Source organism: Scophthalmus maximus, chromosome 19 (assembly GCF_022379125.1).
Source record: "Scophthalmus maximus strain ysfricsl-2021 chromosome 19, ASM2237912v1, whole genome shotgun sequence".
Lineage (NCBI taxonomy): Eukaryota > Metazoa > Chordata > Actinopteri > Pleuronectiformes > Scophthalmidae > Scophthalmus > Scophthalmus maximus.
The window spans coordinates 5133299-5149241 of NC_061533.1; the positions used below are offsets into that span (position 1 = coordinate 5133299).

The 15943-nt window shown below is 42.9% G+C and overlaps 1 protein-coding gene and 1 long non-coding RNA gene across 4 annotated transcripts in view; one reads left to right on the forward strand and one right to left on the reverse strand.

Moving 5' to 3' along the window:
- The window catches only part of rtn4r (reticulon 4 receptor), a 40766-nt gene extending 28384 nt beyond the window's left edge, over positions 1-12382 (forward strand). The window contains exon 2 of the mRNA XM_035640157.2: positions 10310-12382. Within this exon, the coding sequence (XP_035496050.1) occupies positions 10310-11691 (1382 nt within the window). The 3' untranslated portion in view covers positions 11692-12382. The remainder of the gene's footprint in view (positions 1-10309) is intronic.
- The window catches only part of LOC124849712, a 161046-nt gene that overhangs the window by 96788 nt on the left and 48315 nt on the right, over positions 1-15943 (reverse strand). The gene's annotated exons all lie outside the window — the stretch shown is intronic.

The window sequence follows — 15943 nt, forward strand, 5'->3', positions numbered from 1 at the left end:
TTGCGTCTCTCTGCACTTCTCTTCCTCTGATGAGTCAGGCAGAGGGACAAAAAAATAAATAAAAGATAGATGGAAAAAAATGAAAAAAGAAGTAAATTACCCGGTCATTGTTTGAGATAATGGATAACTAATGTCTACCTTATGAGATGGAACTTCACAGCATATGAGTTGCGCGAGTTGAGGTAATTGAATGTGCCGTAAATCCGATTTAAGAGGTTAAACATGCCGACAGGCCACGTCAACACCGCACACACGCGACAGCGAACCGGTAAACACGGGCGCCACCGACCATCCGTATCCCCAGTTTATCTGCCTCGTTCATCTTCTTCCACTTGAGGCCCCGTTTGCCTCCCGTGTCTCTGACAGCGATCCAGTCGCTTTGTCATTCACACGTCATTAAAATGCCCAGTTCTTTGAGGACCATGTACCCCCCCCCCCCCCCCCACATCTCCTCCAATTGAAATCGCTGCCATATGGCGCCGCGTAGCTGAGTTGCTTTGTGGCTAGCATCAGAGACAAACAGCTTGCCGAGCGCCGTGTTGCATGACATGTCGTCTCGTGGTGAGCTTTGTCTTTTCTGTCTGTCCATGAGAAATAACTGCAGCCCAAACTTGCCGACCAGAAGAGGCGACTTTGTTCAAGGCGAGACAGTACAGGTGGAATAGATTTCACCATATCTACATTACTTACATTAAGGCATTACATTTTTTGTAGAATCCTGAAATGTCGTGTTTTAATATGCCAGGTACCACGTTCTTGTTGTTCCTATTATATTGACACTATAATAGTGTAGGAAAACGTGTTTGCGTGTAGTGTCGCACCTCAAGTATTGCGTTTCTTACAGAAAGAGGGGACAGAGGATTTAAATTGGAACTAAATATTAAAACCTCCAAAATTTTGAACAAAACTGTTTTTGAAAAAACAAAAACAGATGGCTGAATAAATTTCAGTCCAGTTACAACATGACCCCTCCATTAACTGAGCATCATGTGTGGCCGAGTGCACATGTGGATGCTGCGGCGGGAGATCCAACTGCATGCTTAATTTCCCTGCCACCATATGGATCTGTGTTTGTGTGTGTTCACGTGCCATGACATATGGCCAGAGTATGCCCATAGGTGATGTCTGCGCAGTGATGTCTGCGGCTCTTTGACGCCACACTTGCTGGTTGAAAGCGAGTCCTTTTTTGGGGGGGGGGGTCTCTTGGTTTGAGGTGATTGCAGATGTCAGCCGGCCAAACCTGGCAGAGTGCAATATTGCGAAACCGGAGAGGACCGAGGAAGGTTGCGTAACTTGCGTGACACGTTTTCTCTCGCCCTCCCGCTGGTGGATCTACTGTACCTGTATCACTCTCTGCATTTTCCCCATGACTGAGATCAACCGCCTACTCAAAATACCGTCTCTGTGCCGCACAGTGCATTTCACCTAAGCATAACCTTGGGGATGACTAATGTGCGTGCTTGCAGTTGCTTCTATCCTGGACGCAGAGGCGTCGCAAGGTTAAGTCGAGCGTCCATCTCAAGAACAAAGTAGAAAAAGGTAGCAGGCAGCTGAGAAATTTAGTTTTTTGGTTTTCCCCCACAGCTACTCTTTCCTGCATGGCAATTCTCCAATCCCACTACCTTAATTAGTCACACAATGGCTTATGTACAAACACACTTCACCCGGAGCCAGTTGCTCTTCAACAAGCACAACAAGTGCTATCGTCTATCGAGAGGGCTGCTGCCAATCACGTTAGAATGAAGTCGTCAGAAGAAGACGAGGAGTGGATAACGCTTGCGTCGGCTCCACTTCCAGGTGTAAGAAAATAGAATAGGACATTCTTCGTGATATGGCCCGCAGCAAAGACGGGCTAAGACGGGTGACATCAGACTGGCATCGGTGGAACTGTGCGAGCAGCCATTACGGCGCGTTCGGTGCTCAGGCCACCTCGACGTGTTTTCCACATCTCCGCACGCCCCAAATATACGAGGCTGCTGTCTGTGGGCGCCGCCGTCACCGCTCCCTCTCCCTCTCTCCAGCTGACACTTCGCATGAGGAGGTGTCAGCATTATCTGAAGCTATCATCCAATATTTACCGGGGCCGTCATCCTTTTCAGATGATACAGCGGTGATTCATTATGCCTCATTTGCTTTCATGTCGGCGCAATTTCGTATTGTTGATATGAGAGCCCCAGAGCTGCGAGAGACAGAGCAGTTTTGGGGGGAGTGGTGGATCATGTTGTTTTATTAGAGCACCTGAAATGTACGAAGCTCATTCAAAATGCAATACAGCCCATTGTTCCGGGAAACTTTGGTCAAATGGGAACGTACAGTATATGCACACGATACACACATATTGATGGAAGCCACGGAGTCTTTCCAGCTCTAAATCAGATCACAATCATGTCCTAACCTTGACAAGGTGCCGTGGAAGTCTTAACATAACCAAAGAAAAACAAGCACAGCAAACATTTTACTCACATGTTCAGCATCGACATATTTGCGACCGACACAAATTTCGCGAATTGCCAACACGCCCTCGTTACATTAATAGCAAAACGTAACTTGGTCGCGACAGTGTTTTCTGCAAATGTAATTTCTCTTTTGCAAATAAGTTGAATGTGAACGGTAATTCTGAGACAAGAGTTGCTCTAAATCAATTTACAACTCAATTTACTCACTGATGACTGTTAAAAAAAAAGAAGAATTGCTCGTAAATAATGCAGACTTTTTTCAGTTGTGAAACTGCCAGAATATAAACAAATAGAAGATAAACGAGAGACTGACTCCGATATAATAATAATTTATTATATCTCTCTTGTTTACCTTTCTAAAATGGTGTCGGGTACTGTGATGAAACTCTACAAATAAAACATATTTCAGTCCAAATAAGAGAAAACACATTCAAAAAGACTTCTAAATTCTAAAAATGTCTTTGTCATTGTCATATCAATAGAATAGTGTAACTCTATTATTCATACAAGTCAATCATAACTATTTTTATATCTTGAGCACCATTCACATGCAAAACGATGGCGTTAGTAAGCGGACCTGTCCTTTGCATTTACCTTGGACACATGTTGAATGTGACTAATCTGTAAATCTGTAAATAAATGGAGTGAAAACTATAATTCAATGAACTCAGTTAGTTTTGATATTTCATATTTCGAGTTCCAGCCTGGACTGATCCAATGATGCCTCTCATACTTGTGTTTTTCTTTGCAGCATAGATTTCCATACAACCCTCTAAAGAGGACGATATTACAACGTTTTTCTAACGGACACAAAAAAACGCTGTCTCCTAAAAATGCTGTTAAAAGCTGTGCCAAATTCTGCCCGAGAGCTAAGCAAGCACTCTGACACACGAGGCGTGTACCGTGGCGGCCACCTCCATTTATTTTCTCTCCAGCCATGTGGAGATGAGATAAAGTTTTATACATTCTGTTAAGCAATGAACGCTTGGCTGCCCCCACTGGCGGCACAAAAAGCCAAAGTAGGGCATTCCAAATTTCCGCTCTGTGGCTCGACGAGTACATCTGGACAACCCCCCTACCCCGACACACACAAACTCGTGCCTGGTAGATTGCCTTGCATTATTTCAGCTCCTTGAATTATACATTATACATGGTTTTTACATGTGGAAATTGCCCATGTCTGTGACATGTGGAGGCGGGCACGGAGCTGGATTTTAGCCAAACCTCATGGGCAGGACTCGACTCCCCGGCGCCTTCCGTGGCACACTTCACAGTGAGCCGAGCAGCACTGAGGGCGCTCCTGGTTCGCTGCCAACTGCACAATAGAATTGTGACGAATGTGCCGTCTTTTTGCCCAGTAATCCATTGGCACCATGCCACCGCACTGCGATTAATCCACTGCAGTGGCATTTCAACCACACCTCACTCTATTTCAGCCATCTTTAAATTTAACTTGGACGACAAAGCTTTGTCAATTTTACAACTAAAGTTGATTGATAGTCACGGGAACGCCGCCCATATAAACAGTCACCGGAGTAATAACGATCTATCTCTTACTTAAAGGGACGCTTGATCAATTGTACAAGTCGTGGACTATTCAATAGTCGTGAAGAGTCTTACACGGCACGTTAAGTTGGAGGAGATATTTCTGGGGCTCTGGAGGAGCTTTGGCACATCTGAGAAAATGATTCAAGTGACGACGCTTATTCATCTCAACCTTGGCTTTTAGTCTGCGAATTTGTAACAGAAAAGCCGTGATACAGGCTGGCATGGGGTTTGAAAGATATGGGCATTCACCAGGGAGAAAGGGTCCAACGTCGATATTATTGATTTGCAGCGGTGGGATGTTCTTTTTTTTTTGAGAGAGAGAGAGAGTGGGATTAAAATTCACATTATCGCAGCCTCTGCTGCATCGACTCTGGCTGCGTTTTGTTTATAACACCGAGTAAAATACTTCGAGATAAGTAAGAACTCCGTAACCCAAATCTCACTTATAAAGTATTGACAGAACACAAAGTTGCAAAAGTGAAATTATCCATTAAAAGAGGACGAATGTCAGTATTGAATTATTATGACTGAAAATGTAATAGGCGAGCAGCATGTTGCAGCCAATTAAGGAAACTATTAGCTTCCCTTTAATCGACGCCATAAAATAAAACAAAAAAAATCACCATATTACATAAGCTAATGATCGAGTCTGCATGAACTTGGCTATGAAATGTTGTGATCTGCATAGAATGACAGTCCAAGCACTTTGAAATTGTTCTTGAGTATAGGAGTCATTTTTATATTTCTTCTTATTATTATTGGAATGAATCTACTTCTCCAAGTTACTCTTCACCGATCTACAGACGGGGAGGAGATTTTGTAAATGCTGAGCACGACACAGTCTTGAATCAAAGCAGCTGGAAGGTCGGGGCACCTATCGAGGGGTCGATGATAATAAGATGGCGGCTGCTCCAAGGGAGAACTCTTTCCCTTCACTTTCTCTCCCAATCGTTTGCCGGTTGAGCGGGGACTCGATCCGACAGCCCTCTGATTGCAAGCTCATTCTCTCACCGTCAGGATATTGCCGGGCCGCGGCCCATTGTTACCGCTGTCACTTCTGGGCAGTGTGACTTGGCAACCCATCTGCCTGCCTCAGCTATAACAAGTCAGACGTATTCACAGGTATTGATTTATCTTTTTCTCACAGACAAAAAGAGACTTCCATGTGCGCGCGCACACACACACGCACACACACACACACACACACACATGCTTTAGGTCCATGTACACGGACCTTTCTCCACACAGACTGTTGTTCCTTCTGCCAGCCGACTGCTGGTTCCTACAGTTATTAATGAGCCATCTGCTTCGGCCGAGTGCTGCATCAGATGTGTGTGAAACACAACATCATCTGGCCCCCCCCCGTTCGTCTTCTAATCGTGTCCGCGTCTCCATGCCGAAGCCGCCAGTGATAACTCTCCACAGTTAGCCGAGGGACACCAGTTCCACTCGCTGGTCCATCATGTCCTAAATAACCTGTTTGATCACGTGTGCATCTTTATTTAAGAGCACAGCATCTGGTTCATCAATGTTGTGAGGGCGAGCACAAATGGGCCTCTGTGTGTTTGTTTTGTTTATGTGTGCGCCTTATTCTTGGAGGTAGGTTGAAACTGTCCACATTGAGACGCAGGGATTTTTTTTTTCCAAAAATAAACCGTAAATCTAATTATTTAAGGCGAACGTTTCAGTATTCATTACAACCAGAAGTAGTAGTCACTGAGACACCAATAGGAAATTGAACATCTAGGTTGAAAAAAAGTACCCGAATGAACAAGTGAGCTAATATTAATTGACCCAGAAATAAGAATAATTGTACTGAAAACCAAGTGAAGGAAAGAAATTGCCTCTTTTGAACACTTTACTCTCTGTGACAGGGTAAATAATGTTTCTGTAAAAAGGGCTTATGTGGCTTTTTGATCGCAACTTTTCCCCATATGAATACTGCCTACCAACCAATTCCATCTGCAATTCAGGGACGCCCTAGAAAGTGAAGACCCTCTCCCCTCCACAATAAAACTTTTCCCACAGGCTTACGGACGGGAGAGAGGTTCAAAGCGAACTTAAAATGGAATATGCTCCTGGTCTGCCATGACAAAGTAACCGATACACTGTGATTTTCTATTCTCAAAAAAAAACTGCATGAGTGAAAGTAGAAGTAGTGAAGTTCTGAAAAAAGTTGAAGCACAGGGAAGGGGATTAATCTACGGTAACAAGAGTACATGTAATTTGTTGCTTTTCATCCAGGACAGAGTCACTGAAACCACATTAGAGCCAAAAGTGAAGGCTTGATGAATCACTCAGGAGTTGAGTATATGAACTCAATCTATATTTCCCCCCATTTTAGTTTCAATGGTTGAAATCAGGAGAAATTTCTTACCGTGGACAAAGTCACCGGTAAGAAAGCCTGAAACCTGTATACTTTCAAATGACCAGCAGAGGGCGACTCCATAGGTTGCATAAAGAAGTCAGTTTCTATAGAAGTCTATGAAAAAATTACTCCTCCAAATATGGTTACGTCTGATTTCAATAAAACAAGATGGCCAAAATTCCAAACTCAAGGCTTCAAAACGAATGTTCACATATATAATCCGAAAAAAGAAAAAAAAGAAAAATCAAGATTAGACATCTTGGTCTTAATCACCAACCCGGGGCCTGAACTAAACTACTCTGGTTGAGTGTGATTTAGTAACATTTCACCAAGCAAACGACCTGCTTCTTTAAGTACTGCTCTTGTAGCCTGTAGCTTTGTAGCCAGATTGACCAAATGTAACATTTTGGGTTTTAGTGGAGAATGGTGATGAGCGCCAGATGGCAGAGCAGACGGAAGCAGCATAGTCAGCTATTGATGATAGGCTTGAGAGATAAAAACAAACAAACAAATTCAATGTGGACAAAAAACGTACTGAAACAAATGGTTCAAAAAAAGACGAAGTAAAAAGGTGGTAGAGTTCAAGTCACCAGAATGTCCAGCAAAGGTACACAGTCAATACCCAGGAGGATGTCAAAAATGGTTCTTTCTAAAGAGAAGCCATGAGGTATAATAATCCTACTCATAATACATTTGTGTCTGGGAGTTTGTGCTGCACCGAGTTATTCCCCTTTATTACTCCCATTTTGCAAAGTCCTTAATAGCTGCAAAGGCTTTGCTAAAATTGGGCCTCACACCACTGTTACGTCCTGTACAGCATTTCTGTTTATTCATTTCAACACGATATAAAAACAATTTACGCATGCACGGCTGGATCCACACAAGATACATGACCTCACGGAGGAGGGATCATGACTACATTAAATGCGCGCCCACCTCTGAGCGTCACGATAATGTATGATTTCAGGAAGGGGCTCCGAGGTCCCTGTGGAGAACGACTGTGATTCATCTGTGACAGAGACATCACTTCCACTCTGGGCCAAGGGGATGAGACTGTCATGTTAGCCGTCCCTGCCCAATCCCCAGCCCTTCAAAGTAAAGCCGCCGTGATGAATCGGAGGTCCTCTGAATGTGCTGTCCCAGCATGCCCTCTGCGTTCACTGTGGGTTTTTGGAGCACGAGGATGTTGTGTTTTGAGTGCCGAGTTTGGTTAGAGTCTGATTAAGGGATACAAAGCAAACAAAGCTGTTTGCACCCACTTGTGCCACTCCTGTGGGCATCTCTCTGTTTCTCTACTGAATGTCCTTTAACTATTACTGATACCAATATTTGGAAGTAAATATTATCAGCTAACTGCAACTCATCTACAACACTGACTGCTTTCATGCCCAATTTATTTATTCTCTTAATATTAAATTCTTCTTTTATCACCACCGGACAATACTTTCCTGAAGTCCCGTCATGAAATTATTTTAGGCAGCTTGTTAACGGGTTTCACAGCCGGTCATACAGATTTGTCTCGCCTGAATCTGGCTGAATAAATCATATCCTCACCTTCATGGCTCCAGCGAGGGACACCAGGAGGCCAATATCCAATTTTCAGTAGAATGCCAATATATTGCCCGATTTAATGTCCCAACCAGACTGTCCTCGGCTATATCATATGATTTTGGAGACAATTTAATTACTCTAGCGAGGAAGCCGCCTCACCAAAGAATACTGCAATTCACTGAGCTGCCATATTGTATTTTGTCAGGCTCTCAATGTAAATAGAGGGTCTTGTCCTGGAGGAGAGGGAGAAGGGTTAAAGGATGTGCTTTACGCAAAGCTGAAGGGGCCACGGTGTCAGTCAGGAGGAAACAAAGAGGCTTGTCTGCTCTTAAACAGAGTGATGATTGCTATTGTACAATAATATAGTACTCAAAGGAGAGGCCACTGGCAGGGTCTGAAACGGGGAGGCAGCGCCCGGAGCTATGTTTTGACACAGCAGATAGGGGAAGATTAAGTGGTGAAACCAAAGCTGGAAGAAGACGATAAGGAACTGATCTTTTTTTTTCTCCCCCCCACAACCTTGTTGTATATTAAGATATTAAAGTTGCCGTCAAAGGCTCAACAAGAGCTATTAGGACCAAGAACCTAACATTAGTTGCTGTTGGTGTAATCTTTGCTGTATGGCTTAGATCTGAAGTAAAGACAGCAAAGTATGTGATGAGAATAAAAGTGCATAGACCAGCACTGTTGGCTGACAAATCAATAGTGTGAACACAACTCTTAAATCAGCTGTATAAACTGTAGATACAATACAAGTCTCTAGAGTGGAAGGTGAGGGGTCTAACTGTGAAGCCACGCAGGGGTTACTCACAAATGTGACAGTGAGAGAGTGAAATGGTAGAAAGATTCCAGATTGATGTGTGTAACATACTGAACGGCCATGCAATCGCGGTGCAGATGTGAAGATGACAAGGAGCAAGAAATAATTGGGATGGAGTTGATGACATAGTGGGGCTCACGGTGTCATTCAGCAGATGCTAACAAAGACAAGATATATTATACCGAGAGCTGAGGAAACCAGGCGTTGACATGCAACGCGTGGGTGGAAATAGCCCGTTAATGAATAGACAGTGGAGTGGGGGAAAAAACTGAAGACAGCGGAGGAGATACGCGAAGCGTGCTGCGCGGTAAAATATTGCTATTGTTAGGCAGTGCTGAGGGAAAAGAGCTGTGATGCAGAAAGAGTGGAAAGTCTTGACAGCTTTCCGGTGGCAGTCTGACGGCTGAGCAGGGAGATTGGAGGGAAAGTGCAGCAGAGGGCTCCTGTCAGGCCACACCAGTGCTCCGTTTAACAAGGTCCAGAGATGAGCTGCACCGGAACATATTGCAGGGGAATGAGAGGAGGGAAGAGTGTGGATGGAGGAAGGCTCATGCATATTTCCAGAGACTCGCTACCTGTCACGCCTGCGAGTCTGGGATTCCTCACATGTGCATGAGAGCAGAGATTGGAAATCCTCAGTAAGGACAAGAGCTGGAGAGGATTTAGAGATTTGGAGACCAGACACTCCTGTGACACCGTCATATCTACGTGAGGGGATGTGTGAGCCCCGATAGATGCACTTCATTCAGCTGCGTCCACGATAGTATAATGTCAGAAGTGATCATTCACTTGTAGGGATCCATCCCATTTCACTTGTGGTGTGGTGCACAAAGCTGATCTGAGCAGGGCAGAGGACAAGCAGAAATAATTAATGAGAGCAAATGCAGAATATGCCTTATTTTAAACATGGATGCCTTCGGGCAAACTCATACGAGAATCCAACAAGCCCTGCACTGAGTGCTACCACACCTCTTGTATATCTCATCTTCATGCTGCACTTAGACAAAATGCTTCAGTCTTAGCTACGCAGTGGAAACTCTAGCCGGGCCTCCGTAGCCCTCTTTCCACCTTGGCCCCAAGCATCAATCTCTCGGCCTGGCATGAAAGCTTATCTCCCAGTGCCAGGCTAAATGTCAACCTCAGGAACGCCGTAAAACCATTAGTTATGTTGGCCCTATTAGCGCAAGCTTATTCCAACATAAAAGCCACCCACCCAATTTTAAATGAGTCTGCCTTTACAGGACTCTCTCCGGCTGATTAGGTCTTCATGTCAACAGACGCAGCGGGGAGGAGATATGTCCCCAAATCTTAAAAAACGTCACTGTTAAAATACATGCTGAATTGCTGTTGTGAAGATATTCTGTTGTAATGTGCTCAACGTTTCACTCTACACAAGAGAATGTTTTGAAACTTAAATTGTTGCTCATAGTAACACCCTGGCAGTTTTATCAGGCTAATGATTATGTTCAAGCATATTTTTACAAATGTGACTATACTAGATCTGTGAATTTAAAGTTCTTACATACTTTATTCACTAATCAACTGTCTTGTGTTTTGTCTCCTCAGGGGGGCGACTCCTGTTTCTGGTGATGTGGCTGAACCTTGTGCCTCAAACTGACAGCTGCCCTGCCAAGTGTGTGTGCTACAGTGAGCCCAGGCCCACTGTGGCCTGCCAACAACAAGGACTGTTTTCAATCCCTACTGAAATCCCTGTGCGCAGCCAGCGGATATTCCTCCAGACCAACAAGCTTACGGTGGTGAGGTCCACCAGCTTCAGCTCTTGCCACAATCTCACTGTTCTCTGGCTGTACTCCAACAACATCAGCTACATTGAGGCTGGAGCCTTCTTTGGCTTGGAAAAACTGGAGGAACTGGACATAGGAGACAACAGCAACCTCCGCATTATCAGCCCTACAGCCTTCCGGGGCCTAACTAAGCTGCACACTCTCCACCTGCACAGGTGTGGCCTGTCAGAGCTCCCCATCGGGGTTTTTCGAGGAATGTTCTCCCTTCAGTACCTTTACCTGCAGGATAATAACATTCTAACCCTGCATGATGATACTTTTCTGGACCTTGCCAACCTCACTTATCTCTACCTGCATAACAACAAGATCAAGATAGTAACGGACAACATGTTTCGAGGCTTAATCAATTTGGATCGGCTACTGCTACACGAGAACCGGGTTATCTTTGTCCAACCCAAGGCTTTCAGTGATCTTGGTAAGCTGAAATCCCTGTTCTTGTTTTTCAACAATCTTACCGTCTTGTCAGGGGAGACCATGGACCCTCTGGTGTCCCTCCAGTATTTGCGTTTGAATGGAAACCAGTGGATCTGTGACTGCCGTGCGAGGACCTTGTGGGACTGGTTCAAACGTTTCAAAGGTTCCAGCTCTGAATTGGAGTGCAACGTTCCGGAGTTCCTGGCAGGAAAGGACTTGAAACGTCTGAAAAGTGAAGACTTGGAGGGGTGTGTGGAAATGCCTCAAATCCAGACCAGTCTCTTCAGTGCCAAGGCACAGTCTGGGAAATTCCCTTCCACTGAGAATCCTCTGGGGGAAAACATTCCCAGGTGTTGCCTCGGAGATAACGACAAGTCCTCTATCCTGTCTGGGAAGAGCCGCCAAATCACTAACAACCCTCTTAAGGAAAAGGAGAACATGTCTAAGACTAAGTATAAAGAGCCAGAAAGAACAAAAAATGAGACCCAGAACAAGCAGAATGATGGACCTCTGGGAACCTTGTCCAACACCCTGGACGAGTCAATGGAAAATCTAAACCCTGACCTCATAGACAATCTGGAATCATCCACAGCGTCAAATAAAAAGAAAAAGAAGTGTTCCAAAAAGCCCAAATCAGACACCCACTGCATCAAAGGCCGGGGTACTACCTTACAAATTCTTCACCGTCTCTTCATTCCCATGATCTGGATATCTCTAGCCATGTCTTAGGACTCCTGATCTCACTCTGACTACAGGACTCAAGATTGTTGATGCTCATGACAATGATACAAAAGATGCAGTGACATCTACAACAGGCAGTGACTGAAAAGCAAGGAGTTTCATCGACCCATCGCAGTTGAGGATAACAATAATGAAGACGTAATAGTACATTTAACAAAATGGATGCCTTTACAGAACACTACAGATCCAATGTATATAATGAATTGGTGCCCAAAATTGTTTGTTCTCTATGTACTTAACTGTACTGTGTCTAAGCTACACTCCTCCCTTTTTCCCACCCAAAAGCTTTTACTGCTTAAACAGACCACCGGAAGACGAAAAAAAAACAACAAAAAAACACCAACAAGAACAAAACAAAAACAATTAAAGGAAAACAGAGCGCACAAAGAATGTTGGGTACGTTTAACGAAGATAAACAACTCCCCCTATTATTTATTCAAAGTGATGCATTTGTTGGGTAATGTTATGTTTTTTTTATGTTTATAAAAGAACAAATGTTTTACCTCCCCCAGTTTCAGTTGTATTTTCATGACAGAAAGGATTATATGGGTAGCATTTACCGAATGAAATGCTGTCGTTTTGTTTATTATGGATATTGCAAAGGAACCATAGATATGCATTTTATTTTACTTGTGTACAAGTATGAATATATTATGAATAAAAGTTCTTATTTCCTAGATCTTGTTGATTTTTGATTTTAAAACTAACTAGATTGCATATTAATAATTTGTTGCAAAATGGCTGGGAAACCTTGTACTACTAGTACTATTACATTTTAGCTCATTAAGATCGACTCTGGTCTGTTGCTGGTGTGCTCTTCTAATGAAGAAAAAACAAATTTGAGAGTACTTTTTTTACGTATTGCAAATATTTTACTAAATGATTACCAAAAAGCATCTGAATCCATGTAATGCATTTTAATTTAGAAGTAACAGCAGCTCATATTATGTCCCGCTAACCATATTAAGAGCCAAAACATATTCTTCTTCCTAAACAGATGGCGGACCCACTGCTTTGTTGTTTTTCAGGATTGTTGGGAGAGTGATGCCCGATTGTTTTGTGAAACCTGGCTCCTATCCAAACCTCAGGCATTCAGATTTTGTTTGTTTTCCCCTCAGCCTCCTCTGGACGTTGGCATCACTATACTTGAGACACAGCAGAGAGAACCGGCATGCGCTCAGTTGAAGTGAAAGAAACAACCCGAAATAAATTAGCCTTTCATTGATGTACATTTTGAACTTCTCCCCCTCAACTTTTCAACAGAGGCAGCCACGTGTTTCGACATTAAACCTTAAATTGGTCAAGGAACCACTGGTCTAAGAATAACTCTTATGGGAATTAAATTATCAGGCCTCTGTTTTAACTTTAGCAGTTTCAACCTTGTTTCTCGTTACAATCTCCTCAGGCTTTGCGAAAGATCAAACAAAACCAATGATTATGTGATAATATGCAATTTTAAACAAGTCAACATCCACCCATCCAGTATATTTACAAGTTTTAAGTGACTGCCGCACATGCAGTATGATGATGTGTAATAACATGCCCCAGGCAGCTTAACATTCAGCATACCATTAGACCTAGTTATGTATATTACAAACACTGCCACGTTTTCACGAGTGAATAATTAAACATTGAAATGAAAATGCTGAGGGAATATTCAAAACTGACTCCTCACATCACAACCTTGACATTGAGAGTTTAAAAGACCCCCAGGGCGCCATGCTGAGAACTGTTTTGCTTCTGGACGTGAAAATTGCAGTATACAACTCTTGAATTCAAAATAATTTCAGCTTTAATATGTCACCTTGTGACATTGTGGGAGAGATGCCTGTGTTAAGTCCATGCTGCGGTTTGCCGCAGGCCAAGATAATGTAGAGACGTATATTCTGCACCAAATTAAGTCAAATCTTGTCAACAGCCCTCAATTTATCTTGCACAGAGTGAAAGGATTAGAAGGCCGGGTCACCAAATCCTCTGAGCTTTCCCATGTCGACAATTAACCTTGGAAAGCAAGAGGCCCGAAAGGGACCTGAGAAGATATTGATCTTGGGAAGGAATCAACAAGACCTCTCAAAGAGAGTCCGGCTACCTTCTACGCAAGCAGCAGCAAGCCGAGAGGATGCCAGGAACTGTGTCTGACTCAGATGAAAACAAAATCTTAAAGTACATCTGCCTTGGCAATCATTAAATGGCATTTCTTGTCCGAGTCCTGTTCGTATGTCAAAATAATATGGACATGGGCGTCCTACTCTTCAGCTGGAGTTCTCCTGTAATGTCAAAGAAAATACACTAAGTCTGCTAAAGCTGTGATAAAGAAAAATAAAGCTTCTTTAGAGATTCATCTAAAACGTCATGTTATTAATATTCACTGCTAGAGATGCCAGCAGAAATGCAGAAAGATTTAAAACATTACTCCCATAATGAGTTTGTAACATAAACAGTCGTCTGCTTCGACTCAGCCCTAATCCCTCATGTCACAAATGAGATATCCAATGTGTCGTTAAAAGTTAAAACCACCTGAAAAGGCTCATAAGGACCTTGAGTGAGCCTTTTTTTCAAACCGTATTTTCCAAACATGCAGCTTTAATATATTTCCATAATTTTGTCATGTATCTCACGCATTATTTAAATTTTGTTTATGGAAGAAAATACAAGTTTGTCTTTCAAAAACTGCCTTTTTCATATTCATGTTTTTTTATAGGGAAAATGGTTGAGATCAATATTACTTTTGCTTTTTAGTTTGCTATTTAGCTGAATGGTTCTGAATATGTGCTTTTGGAAAAGTTGGTGGAAGTTTGTGACAACAAAAAAAAACACTTTTTAATGTGGAGCTGTAATTCCATGTAAAAAAAAATACATCTGTATCCCACATGTGTCACATCAATATAATACACAGCAAAAACATTTCTAAACATGATCTGTTGTTGCAATTACAATTTTGTCCTGACACATTCTTTTTTGCACTAGGATCTAAATTAATCCTCAATCAAACTTTGCTCCAAGGCTTAAAAACACTTACTATTTTGCCCTGTGTCGGAAATGGTCTTCAGAATAAAACAAAAGATAACAACCTCAAGATAAAACAAACACAAGAGCAAAGAAAAGGTAACTGAACTAAAAAGAGAGACACAAGGAAGGTTAATCAAAGCATGAATAAACAAAGTCCACAAAAACAGAACCAGTGCTCAAGTGTTGAAAGGTAAAGAAACACGACACTGTTCATGTTGCTGCAACTAGAAGGGATCACCATTTTGTTCTGTGTCCTCATCCTGGATTACGTCTTAACAGGCATCTCTCTGATGAAAAAAAAAAAAAAAAAAAGTGTCTTGACTTCATGTGCACACTCTTAAATTAGCTTGATCATATTAGGCACATCCACGGTGGCAAACACCAGGCCCGCGGAAATCTGGAGACTTTGAAGACGAAGAGACTCACGCTGAGAGGAAGCTGGAGTTGCATGAATAACATTTGGAGCACATTTTGGCAAGACACAGGGATCCACCTTCACAAGTGCAACGCATCTCATTCACACATTCGGAGTTAATACTCTCCCGCTACATTCACACGTAATAATTCGATTTCACCGTCCCTCTCTGCCGTCGTCTTATCTTTTTACCCTCTCAGCAGATTCCTGGTTTCCAAGAGTGTGTGTGATCGCTTTTTCAACTGTCTGCCATGTTTTGGTGATGTTTTGAAAACAGAAACATGGCTTGGTTAGTAGATGGGAGGTTCGAATCACGCGGAAATGTTGGCTATAGGAACTATTGAATCCATGCGGACTTCCTCCCACAGTCCAAAGACATGCCCGCTAGGTTAATTGAAGGGCTCTATTTATGCTGGTGAGTTTGAATTTTGTTTGTCTCTGTATGTTTGTGTCTAAATGTCAGAACCATACGCTGACGACCCGTCTGATGATGTCAGCAAATTTTTCCCACCTGTGTCATATCATAGCGACTGTTTGAACAAGAGCAGTGTTATAAACCTCTGAACTCAAGGCTGTGACATAAATCTAAACCGTTTTTCATCTTCTCGCCATAACCTGTAGCATCCGCCGACACTTAATCAGCTTCTTTTTGGATGCCGAGCTATTTTTGGCCTGAAAAGCATGTTTCTCACTATTCTACCCCAGATCTCTCTTTCACCCCCCGCAGGTTCTCAAGCAGCACTGTGGAGTCACCGGTGAACACTGCAGATTGCGTGAGCTGGAGTGCCCCGCTAAACCAGAAGGTCTTTTTGACTT